This window comes from Kluyveromyces marxianus, chromosome 3 (genome assembly GCF_001417885.1).
Source record: "Kluyveromyces marxianus DMKU3-1042 DNA, complete genome, chromosome 3".
Taxonomy (NCBI): domain Eukaryota; kingdom Fungi; phylum Ascomycota; class Saccharomycetes; order Saccharomycetales; family Saccharomycetaceae; genus Kluyveromyces; species Kluyveromyces marxianus.
In genome coordinates, this window is record NC_036027.1 from 749,179 (window position 1) to 762,621 (window position 13,443).

General features: G+C 38.4%; 7 protein-coding genes across 7 annotated transcripts; 2 read left to right on the forward strand and 5 right to left on the reverse strand.

The window, feature by feature from the left end:
* Window positions 1–6: 6 nt before the first annotated feature.
* ERG7 (lanosterol synthase ERG7) lies at window positions 7–2,202 on the reverse strand (the record flags this gene model as incomplete). Its single annotated transcript, XM_022818846.1, has 1 exon — window positions 7–2,202. The coding sequence occupies one exon, from the start codon at window positions 2,200–2,202 to the stop codon at window positions 7–9; it is 2,196 nt and encodes a 731-aa protein (XP_022675472.1).
* A 255-nt stretch (window positions 2,203–2,457) lies between these two features.
* Window positions 2,458–3,261, forward strand: YFT2 (Yft2p; the record flags this gene model as incomplete). The annotated part of the gene is made up of 1 exon (XM_022818847.1): window positions 2,458–3,261. The coding sequence occupies one exon, from the start codon at window positions 2,458–2,460 to the stop codon at window positions 3,259–3,261; it is 804 nt and encodes a 267-aa protein (XP_022675473.1).
* MCM21 (Mcm21p) lies at window positions 3,254–4,242 on the reverse strand (the record flags this gene model as incomplete). The annotated part of the gene is made up of 2 exons (XM_022818848.1): window positions 3,254–4,110; window positions 4,191–4,242. The coding sequence occupies 2 exons, from the start codon at window positions 4,240–4,242 to the stop codon at window positions 3,254–3,256; spliced, it is 909 nt and encodes a 302-aa protein (XP_022675474.1).
* Window positions 4,243–4,441: 199 nt separating this feature from the next.
* Window positions 4,442–5,572, reverse strand: HIM1 (Him1p; the record flags this gene model as incomplete). The annotated part of the gene is made up of 1 exon (XM_022818849.1): window positions 4,442–5,572. One exon carries the CDS (start codon window positions 5,570–5,572, stop codon window positions 4,442–4,444), a length of 1,131 nt encoding a protein of 376 aa, XP_022675475.1.
* Window positions 5,573–10,246: 4,674 nt separating this feature from the next.
* KLMA_30345 (uncharacterized protein) lies at window positions 10,247–11,584 on the forward strand (the record flags this gene model as incomplete). Its single annotated transcript, XM_022818850.1, has 1 exon — window positions 10,247–11,584. The coding sequence occupies one exon, from the start codon at window positions 10,247–10,249 to the stop codon at window positions 11,582–11,584; it is 1,338 nt and encodes a 445-aa protein (XP_022675476.1).
* A 411-nt stretch (window positions 11,585–11,995) lies between these two features.
* CWC21 (U2-type spliceosomal complex subunit CWC21) lies at window positions 11,996–12,304 on the reverse strand (the record flags this gene model as incomplete). Its single annotated transcript, XM_022818852.1, has 1 exon — window positions 11,996–12,304. One exon carries the CDS (start codon window positions 12,302–12,304, stop codon window positions 11,996–11,998), a length of 309 nt encoding a protein of 102 aa, XP_022675477.1.
* Window positions 12,305–12,646: 342 nt separating this feature from the next.
* Window positions 12,647–13,279, reverse strand: KLMA_30347 (ornithine decarboxylase antizyme; the record flags this gene model as incomplete). Its single annotated transcript, XM_022818853.1, has 1 exon — window positions 12,647–13,279. One exon carries the CDS (start codon window positions 13,277–13,279, stop codon window positions 12,647–12,649), a length of 633 nt encoding a protein of 210 aa, XP_022675478.1.
* Between the last annotated feature and the right edge of the window lie 164 nt (window positions 13,280–13,443).

Below are 13,443 nucleotides of genomic sequence, written 5' to 3' on the forward strand. Positions count from 1 at the left end.
AGACATCTATATAGCATTATCTTTGTATTCTTTAACATAAAGGCCTAAAGCTTTAATAGGGAACAAGAATCTGTAGCTTGGATATTCTATAGCACAAGAATGATTAAAAACACCTTCAACTGCTTCGAATTTCCATTCTCCCGAAGGTTGTTGCCTTTCTTTTAGTAGCTTAATACCTCTATCGATCACATGTTTGTTTGGATATTTAGCTAAAATCAAACCAATAATAGCCCAAGCCGTTTGAACAACATATGAGGTTTTATCTGACACATAGGAGTGAAGTTCACTAGATTTCATGGTCTCACTCCATCCACCATCTGGAAGCTGCTTGGAAACTAAGAAATCACACCCCTTACGTACAACTTCACTGTTCTCATAATTTTCTCCGACTGTATATAGAGCTTCCAAGGCAAACATTCCAGCATAAGTGTAGCAGATACCCCAACAGCCGTACCATGATCCATCTTCATTTTGAACATTTTTGATATATGCGATAGCTTCCTTTATCGCAAAGTCAATGTCTTTTTTTCTATAGTCAAAATGCTTACGGAAGTATGTCAATCCAAGAACAGAAGAATCAGTACACTCGACATATGGGTATTCTACCATTATATTTCCGAACACTTCTGCTGGGTTCAATTTCTCCAATAATGTTGTAGCTTTGATTTTCTCGTATGTTGAGAAGGACCCGTATTCAAAGGAAGACACATTTTGTAATGATAATAAGACATCAATTCCATTATTAAGCTTTTTTGGATCGTAATAGTCATGGACATCTTTGAAACTAGCCGAATTCAAAACCATAATAATTGCTTTTATAGCTTCCGCCGTACAATCAGAAACAGTGTATCCTTGTGTTTTTGTTGAAAATGGCCATGCTCCAAGCCTTTTGTCTCTAAAACTGCCATCAGCACAGTTTTCAGTAAACTGTGAGCGGCATAAAAATTTGAAAGATCTGGAAACTGAATCATGGAACTCGGGAAGTTCAGCTAATCCTGCTGTAAACATATACTGGACAAAAAATGCACAGTCCCATACTTGCACACCATTTGTACCCATGACAGTTAAACCCTGAGGTCCATGGAATAGAACGTCTTTAAATCTGTAAAGAAAACTGTTAAACTCAGTAGAGTCTTTGCCTTCTTCAATCAAAGTTACAATGGCACAAAAAGCCATATTAACAGGGGCAATACATAAGTAATCTGTATTAGCAATTTCCTTTTTAACAAGTTCGTGTACTCTCTTCGTAGCCTTTTTCAACATCCAATTTGGTCTAATGTATTTTTCATAGCATGTCATCATTGCATTCACAGTATTTAAAACTTTTGTGTGTGGGTAGTAGAGATCGACACCACAGACAGTATTTCTATGTTCTGCAAAATTGATTGTTTCAAATGGTTTGGTATAAATTTCAGACCGTATCTCTTTTAGTAATGGATCTAAGTCACAAGTATATCTAGTACTAGACAAATAGCTCACTGGAAGGTAGATACCTCTAGTGTGAACCCACCATCTTGCTGGATGTATAGGCAAAGAGTAGGGGAACATCCATAGTTCTGGTGGAGCTGGATTTACCCCTTCCCACTTGTAGAGGTTTAGAATAGATAACCAAATTTTGGCCCAATGGGGTGAACCAATAGCACCACCAAGTCTGTGTAAGGTATCTCTAGCTCTAGTACAAACTTCATGATCTTTTGGAAGCCCTAAGAGTCTAAGACTAACATAATTTAAGACTGTGCCTAAAACTGTGGATTTATCAGTAGTATGTAAACCCCAACCTCCGTCAACTGGATGGGCATAATTAGCGATGTATCTAATCAATTCAATCCTTTCATGTTCTGGTATTTCAAGCTTGGCAAGATACATGGTAACCACATATCCAATCGTCATAAACATTGGTCCCTTGTATTGACAAGGGAAGATTCCCGAATTGGGGTCCTGCAATAACTCAAAGAATTTGGCACCATTATGTGCAGCATTCCATGCTGTGAAATTCGAGGTTTTGCTATTAACTTGTGGTTGAGGCTCCGGAAACTCCTCGCATTGTAAAAGCCATTGAGCAAAAGTCGATTGTGGGATCTTCTTGCTCTCTTCCACACTTAAATATTCCCATGTTTCTCTTCCTAACTCATCTGTGTGAAGTCTCCAGCGAGTGGGATCTGTTCTTGGGAGTTTAATCTTCTCAGAATACAACTCTAGCATTGATTATGAGTATTTCTTCTTTTCAATTGAGCTGCAGTGCTACCCATTGACCTTTCTCTTTTGGAAAAGAGCTTATCTTTTTACCATTTCATGGACATGTTGTTATTCTTCCTTTAAAAGGTTACTCTTGCATCATCTCATATTCCTAAGAAATTTCATATTAAACAACATGGTTACGAAAATGCTAAACGAGCAACAAAGCAGACCCCATATTGAATGGAAAGAAATTATGACACTGTAAAGTTTTCAGATTAAATGCAGATCATGGTACCAGAGGATATAACACTTTTCAGGATCCGATCATATGGAAATTGGTGGTTGTATATCTACCCGTTTCTCGTTGTATTTGGGTATGTCAGTTCTGCGATAATACCTAATCAAGAGTTAGACCGGGAACGAAAAGAGTGGTATTGGATTAGTGGTCGGAATATCATTAACCATACATTTGCTTATGAGGGAAGGTACTTTTTTGACGGTTGCTTTTTAGCTTTATTCATCCTTCAATTTTACGTGAAAGCTTCCTACGACGAATCTCTATTACCCACAAACAATAATAACAATAGTCAAAAGAATTGGAGAGAGTGGTCTAAGAAAACAATAAGAGTGTATTTATTGAAATTTTTGATAGTATACGTTACATTATTTGCATGTTTCTTGTTTATTGATCATGTCTTCATCTGGACTGGAGGAAGCTGTGATATTTCGGATACTAAATCTGCTCAAAAATGTAAATCATTAGGAGGAGTTTGGTCAGGAGGCTTTGATATCAGTGGACACTTTTGTTTCTTGACAAATATTAGTCTAATATTATGGCAAGAACTGAAGCTATTGTTCAATAGTAGTAATCAATACTATGTGTATTGGACAACATTTCCGAGAGTAGTTCATTGGCTAATATTATCTATTCTTCTAATATGGATCAACATCCTTAGTATTACCGCAATTTACTATCACACCTTCCTGGAGAAGGTGCTTGGATGTTTGCTTGGATATTCATGCTTGGTACTAATTTATTACACCATACCTAAAGTGAAAACTTTGAATAAGATACTTATGTAGTGACTAAATCGAACTTACCAGGTAAGTCAAAAATCGACCCAAGAAAAGACATATTAAGTTGATCGTTGATAGCACAGTTTACAATTTCGTTTCTATCATTGTTTATAATGTTAACAATAGCAGCGCCTAGTCTGAATGATACGTGATATCCCATTTCATCGATCTTCAATAGGGAAAACTGGTTTTCTGTTTTGTCGTCTGAGGCCTTGTCGAGTTTGTGGAAAAATTCGACCCTTGAATGAACATTTAATATATCCTTATAACAAAGGTTAGCGAATTTCATGATGTTACTGTTACTGGTATCTGTTGAGTCCGTGCACTGTTCCCAGTAATGATAAATTTGAACATATTTTGGTAGACTATGTTTAAAGAGTTCCCAAGCACCAACTATCTTAGCTGAGGGTTTCAGTATAATATATAATGGTAGTTTATACCTCAGATCTAACTCACTGAACACTTCCAATCTAATTCCCATGTATTCGATATCACAGTAGTTCACAGGAAACAAAGACACACCGCTTAATCTTACAGAGTTTTCCCATCGTACAAATTCATTGATCGATTCAAAACCTGCAACATTTTCCTTAGCAGCAACACCAGTGAAATTAGATCGTACCGCTGAGTTGATTGAATGTGATTGATCTGGATTACGGTAATGTTTGCTGTTGGGTATTCTCTTGTTTGGGGAAATCACTACCTTGTCTGTGAAATGCTCATCCTCTCTGATTAGCAAGCGTGAAAAGTTGATTCCTTCTGAAAGAAACTCTTTGTAAAGATCTGGAACTTTAATTTCATCTGCATTAGATTTGTTATTCCTTGCATCTGAAAGTTGGGATCTTATACTTTGTACTGTTGGGTTAATGTAACAGGTTAGTAATAATCGATATAAGATACATCATGAATTGTAGAGAGAAAATTTCATAACATACTCTCTCGTTCCAATGCAAGGATATCTTGTTGCACTGATTCAATTGCATCCATTCCGATTAATGTAACGCCAGCGCACTCTATCGTCCTATGTTTTTCTCACGCGTCCCTGTAGCTTGGTATAAATATAGTTCTTTCTCTTTAATTCATGTTATTATTTAGTATGTAATTATATTCTTTTCAGAAATTTTGTATTATATAATCAATTCTAGAAAATAGAGAAACACATAATTCCCTTTAATTCGACACGCCTTTAGGATAAAAGGTTATTGAACACCAAAACAGGAGCTGGCGAAAGAGGTAACGCTTGTACGGAATCTGCACCTGAATTTGAAAATTCTGCTTTGTAGGAATCTATCTCTTGACTATTAATTATTCTGAATTTAACATGGGACGAATGTTTGCCCAAAGCATTGGCAATACGTTCTGAAGCAATAACTATTGCACAGTCATTGGCCTTAACAGGGTACCCAACCAATCTTGCCCCTGGAACTTTATAAGAAATTTGAGCGACCAATTCAGATGCTCTGGTGGCTATACCGACATCTTGCCACAGCTTAATTCTTGTAGCATAATGACTTAAAATGGCCTTTTTATATTTTAGAACACTGCGTAAAAGATGATCATCAAGTTCTGGAGTAACGAAAACTGGAGTTGATCCGTGTTTTCCAATCAATGGCCCTGGTCTAAGGATAATTGCACTGTTGCATGTTTCCGATTTTTCCAACAACAGTTTAACGTCACTCTCGAATTCCTGCTTAGCTTTGAAATATGGGAACAATTTTGAAAGAGCAGGGTTATTGAAACTAGTTACTGCAATATACTGTGTAACTTTTTTTGATATAGAAACGTTATCCGTCACAGCCTTTAAAATTTCAAAATTTAAGGTTTTATCCACCCATTCCCTCGGCACACCGCTCTTTTTTGATCCTAGAGAGGTAGACCCTAGGCATGAGATGACACTCAAATTCGTTAAACCGTCATAAGTTGATAAACGTTTTGGGATAATTTCGGCCCATTTGGTGGAGTCTGGCTCCTGTATCGTTGAAACTAAAACGTTGATATTTACCGAAACAGCGTCATTTAACCTTGTGGAATATGTGATAACACTTTGATTATCATTTTCGTCATCATCATGAAAGAAACTATAATGCCATTCAACCAAATCCGAATTTTGTAATTCGTCAAAAGCAAGTTTGACTGTATCTCTTAAATCGAAGGATGACCTTGAAATAACAAGAACATAATGATTCAATTCTAGGTCATCTTTCAAGTTAGCTAGATCCACCCAAGATAAATACGAATGTAAAGACGCGAAATGCTGGAAGACCAAACTCCCGGTAAGACCCGTGGCTCCTAATAACAAAGTATGGAAAACTGACATTCTGTTTGTGGTAAAAATATTCCTTTCGAATCCTCAAATTATAGCGGAAATATGTTTGCCGGTTCGTATTCGCTCTTTTCCTAAGTTTTCAACGTGTAACTCTAAACAATTTGGTCCAATACTTCAAATTCATCAAAATCAGCCCTTCCATTACATAGAAGGTTAGGGTTGTCTGTTGTATCGTTTGCTAATTACGGGAATGATGTTCACAAATCACAAGAATGTACCTAAAAACAAGGCCCAATCTGACGCACGACAGACTGAACGATGTGTCGTCATCGCTTTTACTTTTTGCCGCTAAAGCAGTTTTGACGTGTTTCTTTTTATTCCTCGAAGGAGATGAAACACTTTGGGCCGCGGACATTAAAAAAAACTCGAACAATTGCGTCTGTGGAACAAACAAATTCCCCCATATCTGGTGCATTATGTCAGTTTCAGTTACGGTTTGCAAGGCACAAGTTTCCGCACACCAACCCAAAAAAAAAAAAGAGCCTTTGGGTACGTGTGAAGACTACGGGGATCCAACAGTGATAACAAGGGTAAAAAAGAAATGAATAAAAAAGACTTGCGATCCGAGTTAAAAAAAAATATTCTCATGCTAGATGATGCTCAATGGGAAAGGGAGAGGTAGGGAAATTTGTGTTGAAGACGAAATTTGATGTGTTTTCAGTACTTACCAAATTGAGGTAAAAATTCCTAAAGGAAGCTTTTTCAAGCTAAACGCTTATTGGCTTTCCACTGGCTTTCCATTGGCTTTGCAGTGGAGGTAAATGAGAAGAGATGGGATGGGATGCGCTTTGCGGTTTTTGATGGCAAACTCCCTTGTTTGATCAACGTTGAGTAGGTGTGTAATTCACTACCCCAGAACAGCCCAACTTTGCAAAGCTGTCTACGATGACGTGCTACATACAGCGGCAGAGAGGGAAAAAGGATTCACCTACATCATAATCTGGACACCATCCTGCCGCCCTTTCGTCTATGCTTCGGAACTGACAATGATTTTGTTTGATCTGTCACACTGTTGAACAGTGATGGCTGGCCCATGACAGAGCGTGTTTATCAATCACAATTGACCACCTGATCACAGAGTGTTGCGTGTCCAATTTGGAAGGGAAAAAAAATTGCATTCTGGGTCTATCTTATGTAAAAGTTAGGTCAGTTATTAAGTAATGAATGAACAAATGATGGATTCGCGATGCAGAAGAAAACTTCATATTCCACGGAGAGTTGCCTTCCACATAGACGCATTCTCCATCTCCCGTCCTCTGTTTTGCGGGAAACAATAGATAGGTTACAATTTATTTCAAGTCTAGCTAAGTATACTAATGGCAGCAAGCAAGCCTATACTAGGCTTGGTGTTTGTGATAAAACATCGTTCCTGCTAGATCTGAATGAAGTTGATGAGTGTGTAAATTTAACGGCGCTAACATTCGTCGGCGCCTTACAACATTTGGAACGTACGTCTAGCTCCTGTTGATGCTACTTCCATCTAATATTATTGTAATTATTCTTTTTTTTTAGATTTGCTTCTGTTCAAAATTGAAAAAGCCTTTCAGTATCGTCCAAAACCAGAACTAAAACGCAATCGAAAAACCGTGCCTTCGAAATCTCGGGTTTCTGATGGTTTTTTTTTGCATATTCGTCAATTTCTTCCCACAGAAAAACAAGTGAAAAGAGCATATGCCTTGCTTGGTTTTCTAGGGTTCTTATGGGAAACCTGCAGTTGTTCGTTTCGATGTAGCCCGCCTACTGGTCTTTAATTATGCGTGAGTGTATATGTGTATGTGTGTGCGTATTTTGTTGTATTTTTGATTGTCGTTCCTAAATCTCATCTAGTGTACCATACGGACGCGTTATTCCATGGACATAGACACCCCTCTCCGTTTTCGTTTCAATGCTCCCCGCCAAAACATTAGCACCACTCACCATTGAGCTGCACGCACGCACGCACTGACTTTCATGTTTTCCATATGTCGTTGCTACTGAATGCATTTACCACACAAAAAGAGGGGATATAGGAATTCCATTCTTGCCACGGACCAAAAGAATAGCCTAAACTAACCTAACCTAATGCTTGAATCGTCAACCTTATACACACACGTACATACTAGAATTCATTCAAACTCTAATTTTGGCATTAAGGTTAACAAGGGAGTGGGTGATTTCTTCTTTCGCTTGCAGAAACAGCCTCATCTCATGGATTTTCTGCTTTATTGGAAATCATCTGCGCGACGGATTGTCGTAATTGCGCATGCCCAGTGTGCTTCTCCTGAAACAAGAGGATGAGGAAAAGAAGGAATAGAAGGAATAGAAGGAATAGAAGAACAAGAAAAACGATCAAAACCAAAAAAAAAATAAAAAATAAAAAAAACTTAGCTCGGCCCCCAAATGCCAAATGAGGAACTCGTTAATTCCATCAATAGCCGGCCCAATAATCCCAGATGTCTACGCGCAGCTTGGTATTATTCCCGATATTCATGCCGGTACTAAATCTTTTTAGTCCTATACCTTTTTTTTTTGGCCACTCAATCTTCAAACACGCGTTTCGTCTAGCGTTCTGTCTTTTCCGTTGTTGTGCCTGAGAATCGCGGTACTATTATGATGATGATGATGTTTTTTTTTTCCTGCCACCATACATAATGTAGGATTCTAGCAACTATTTCCTATTTGGTAAGATTCTCGATGGAGTACTGCATTGCTTCACCTGTACACGCACGCCTTGCAGCTGGGGGAAGAGACACAAGGGAAACTCCTCCAGAAATCGCGTAGTGTGGTAGGGGAAAAGCCTCAATCGTCCTGGGAACTGGGTCGGTATCGTACTACAAGTCCAAACCCGAGCGAGTATGACTGAACCACTTTACTACAAGAATACAACCTAAACCCACCCACCTGTTCCTGCATAGTGAAACAAGTATTATTCACCAACAATTAAACTTCTTCTTCTTCATATTCTTCTTCCTCTTCTTCTCTTCATTGGAAAGAACCAAACAGCGCAAGCAGCATCACATAATGGGTGTGCCTTCCCGTCTGTACCGACCTACCATTATTAATAATGGCTCAAGGAACGATCTCTCCCAAAGTACGCAGGAAAATAGAATATAAACACCGTTAGAAAAATACATAGTACAATAATCACACAGATCATCGCGTATACCTTACCTCTCCTAACACAGAAACTGTTGAGATGTCCTGGCCCGCTCGCCGACCGATGCAAGCTTCTGGCTGCGGATTGCCTACGATTACGATCTGGTCCAGAGCCCCCTCTGGGCTGATCTGGCCGCACTGTCTGTATTTTGCTGATTTGTGACAAGACAGAATTCCAAAAAATCCCATCATCCAATTCCGTTCGTTGCCAATTCAGGTGGGGTCCTGTTGTTTTCCCAGTGGTCTTTCTACCTTAGTACCACTTTCCAGCGGGTTTTTTTTTTCCTTCCTTCTTTCTTTCTTTCTTTCTTCTTTGAGGACAAATCTTTCTGCGTGCTTTTCATTCAGATGTTGTTTGTTGTTGTTGTTTTTTTTTTTTTGTTTTTTGTTTTTCGTTTTTTTATTCTTCTTCTCCAGCCGTAACTGTGATGATAAATAAAGTCTGAAAGATGTATGTCCTCGTATTGTTCATTCTTTTTTTAGCCTTCAACGATATGTAGAAGACGGTGCACCTTTGGACAGCACATCTCGCATTAGAATTCTAGTTTTCCTCTTCTTTGTGCAGTCATTTCTTTCTAATCCTACACAGAGAACCCAGTAGCCTCCGTGCAGAAAATTCTTGTCATCGGATTTCTCTGATAATGGCAGAGTAGATCGCAATTCCATTTCAGTTCTATTTCCTATCTCTAGTGTAAATATAGTGTAATTCCCCTTACATTAGGCAAGGTTTGTCTGCCGGTCAGCAGTACCGTCCTCATCTTCGCGAATGTGAATGTGATCCATTATCCATTGTATGTACGTGTGGATTGGAAAATAGGTTTTGTACATATGTAAATATAAATGTGTGTGTGTGTTTGCGTATCCATATATATATATGGTACGAGCGTGTGAAGATGGAGGGGCAGCTCGAGACGCAATTTTTAGAATATTTACCAGCTTGTTGCACATCCTCATCCCCCTTGCTAAACCTAATCCGCTCGGTAGACCAACTAGGGGTGCTGTTGTATTTTTGTGTGTTTAGCTTCAATTACTCTCTGTAGTTAAGCTACGTTTTAGACATTAGATTGTTTTTCTCTCCATAATATCTTTGTTCCGATTAATCACTGACGGAATTTGCAGAGAACAAGACAAGACAGTATAAAAATAAAAAATAAAATAAAAAGAAAATCGGCACGCAAACTAAACCGAGTATAACTGCACTTGGGTAGCTACTAATATCGTTATTATTAATATTAATATCAGCCAGAGTGTTCACCTTTTTTTTGCTATAGCTGCTTTTACGAGGAATTCAAGGAGTGTAATTCATAACTCTTCACAATTCCGAGCTTACCAAATCCAAATTCAAATCCCGATTTCAGTTTTCGATCTACCTTTTAAAAGATCGAATTCATAAACCCTTTTACCATCGCCATACTGTTGCACTCAGGTAGTATCAACAGTTCGCACCTTCCGCCGAATAGGACGAATAACCATCTTTCCGCGTTGTTGTTGCTAGCAGATACTCTCTCGGCTCGTCAACCGAATGTACCTATGACGAATAAACGAATCAAAATTCAAGATTTGTTGAATAATGAGACAGTAGTAGAAGATGCTCAACCTCGACTGCTGCATTCGGCGCAAACTCCCTTGAAACCTGTCCCAACCTCGGTCGCATCTACTTACAATACCTCAACAGCCACTGTGTATGCTAATGAGCCTTCGGTGACAACGACAAATGACACGCCCGTAAATAGTCTTCCAGGGCGCTATTCGTTTAGCAGCTCTACAACTCTACCGCCAAGCACAAGACTGCTATCTAATACGCTTCCTGGCTCCGGTCCCCTACTCCCTTTGCACATGCATGCGGCTTCCACCTCTCAATCCCCTCAACTTCCTCCATTTCAACTGAAAACCGAGGGACTAACCCCCGGAATTGGTGGTTTTTCTCCGCTAATGCATGTGAATCACACCAATAGCCCCAATATGCTTCCAATGGCTTCTTCTCCTCACCCGCAGAATGTGCGTACACCACTAGGTGGTAGTCCCGGTGTCGCTAAGCCACCTCATCATACAGAACGTCCACTTCGTCAACAGCAATTAATGGCAGTAGCAATGCATGAACAGGACCACCAAATGATACAGAGTGGAAGTGCCCCTAGCGTTGGCAGTGATAATTCATCGCACAGAAAGTTGTCTCCTGAGCTAGTCGCTGCAGTATCGCTATCTGCTAGCAACGTCAGCAACTTCCAATATAAAATCAATAAACCTCAAGGAAGGCCAATCATTCAATCCATTATTGGTAAATTCACATTATATGCTAATATTCAAGATCTGATTTTAGACATCACGAGATTTGATAGAATTAGGTTAAGGGACGTCTTCAACGAGTCTCTTGGGACCTTTGAACTGATACGTTATTCCAAGGAAGACCTGCAACTGCATCATCATAATCAAAATTCCGATAGCGATAGTGCGGCTCAGGAGCCATCTACACCACATTCAAACGCCTCCATCCAGAAGAACCTTGTCATTAATGAAGCACATGTGTACGACAAATTAACTCAGGAATTTCAATGTCAGTACTTAAAGTTCATCAAGATAATAAGAGATAAAAAGGGTAAATTAATCCGTCTGGAATCTGTAATAATACCAAACACTAACGAAATTACTATTGATTTTATAAAGAAAAAGATATGTTATCCACGTTACAAATCAAATATGAAAATTTACTTGATCAAATGTGATGCCCCAGAGGAGTTCCAAAATAAGTTCATCTACATTCATGATAGCCAAAGTCTAGAAGATGGTAAGAACCTTGTTAACATTGATAATCTTGATAAAGACTTAGAGCAATTTAAGAATCTGACCATTTGGTGCAGAAATGAGTGAATAAAAAGGGATTGAAATGAATCTTTACAAACGGAGTTGTGTTTTGTTACCGTCTTGTTTGTTTATGTTTTTTTATTTTCATTTTCACTTTGCATGATTACAATTATCGGTACCGTAACCATCTCTTGTGGAAATGTTGCAGTATCACATTTGCATACCAATTTTCGGTGAGCTAGTTAGTTTTTTTCTTGGTGTCATCAAGCAAACACCTCACCCTACATCATCGCTCCCATCATCAAGATCCAATTATGTTTTTAAAAGGATTAAAAAGAATATGTGCTCTCGTTTCTTTAAGTCACATGATTCCGGTAATGCAATTGTATTTATCACATCTGACGCCTCAATGTAAGTAAGTAAGTAAGTAACTTACAATGTAATATAACCTATAATCATTGATATACGTGATATGATTCAGCCCTTGCGGGTCAACAATGAGTTCCGATACTCTTCGCATTTTTTTTCAATTGTATCATCGGAAAGCTCTGCGGGGTCATCCTCCAATGTATCACGGTATTCTGAAACCAAAACCTCGATTTCCCTTCTGGCTTTATGTGAGATGATTGACTCATCTTGGACAAAAGTTCGTTGCTCATGAGTATCTGCCTTTTTTGGTTCCGTTTTTGTATTTTGCCTTTTAGCGTTAAAAGCTAAAGATTGTTGCACATATCCAGACGTACTGCTTCCCTTGGCACTGGAAAGTCCGATACCATTGTATGACATGTTTTGATAGATATGATTTCACCGCCTCTGAAAGCTTTCCTACTCTTGTTTATTGGCTTTTCATCATGCCCTTAACAGAAATGTGCTTATATTTTATTCGTGATGAGTTTACAAGAATACAATTTAATTTCAGAAAATCAAAGCCTTCCACTTTCTAATTAGTTTTCAAGATCGCCGCTTTAGTAAAAAGAAAAGGTAGTACGGAAAATACATAGTTATGGAATAAAATGCATGGTCTAAATGAAATTATAGAATTAGGTATGAATGTGAATAGTCGTCGATCAGAAATAATTTAGCGGAAGATGCATTGAGGAGGGGACGGATTAGTTTGTGAAAATATTATTACACTTGAAATTCCAATACAACATACTGGTCATCTGACCAATGTATGGAGTTGAAAGAGGGGTCTGGGGTTCTTGTACCCAACGGTTTTCTTAGCGAACCATTTAACCATGAAAGATTTCGAAGTAAACTAGAAACGAAGTCATGATCTTCTATTTTGTTTGGGATATAAAATATCATTATATCACACTGGAAATGGTCTTGATCTAAAAATTCCCATATTTTTAGCATGAGGTTTCTCAAATCCTGTGAAAATGCAGTGGTTGAGACATTATGAAAAAGAATTGATGCTATCTTACCCATATCACTGGTGTGTAATATTTTGCCAAACAGTTGGAAAGTAGGATCCAAGATGGTAAAATAAACGGAACCAATATCATACAGCTTAGATTCCACACTACTTCCGTGAACCAATTGTTTTAATGTAGAACCTACTCGTTTTATGAGAAACGCTGTCCATAGTTTATAGTCTTGCGGTTTATATTGGTAGAACTTTGATTCAAAAAGGATCAATATGTCCCAGTATTGTTCCAAATTGAATGTAGATAAGCCGGTGCTACGCCAGCCGATGGGTAACGTCAGACCATTCTCTATTTTGGAAGTGGTAAAACTTTGGAGATAATATTTTTTCATTTTGATTCAGATCACCACCGGCGGTACTATCGCGTTGAGGGAATCTTCCTCTTTTTGTTAGATCAAGTAGAGGGAATTCAACTCCGAGAGGAGATAATTCCGTGAGAATTTTTGATAAACAGTTTTCTATTCTTCGTTGTCTCCTGTAGAGTTCGTTGTTTCTA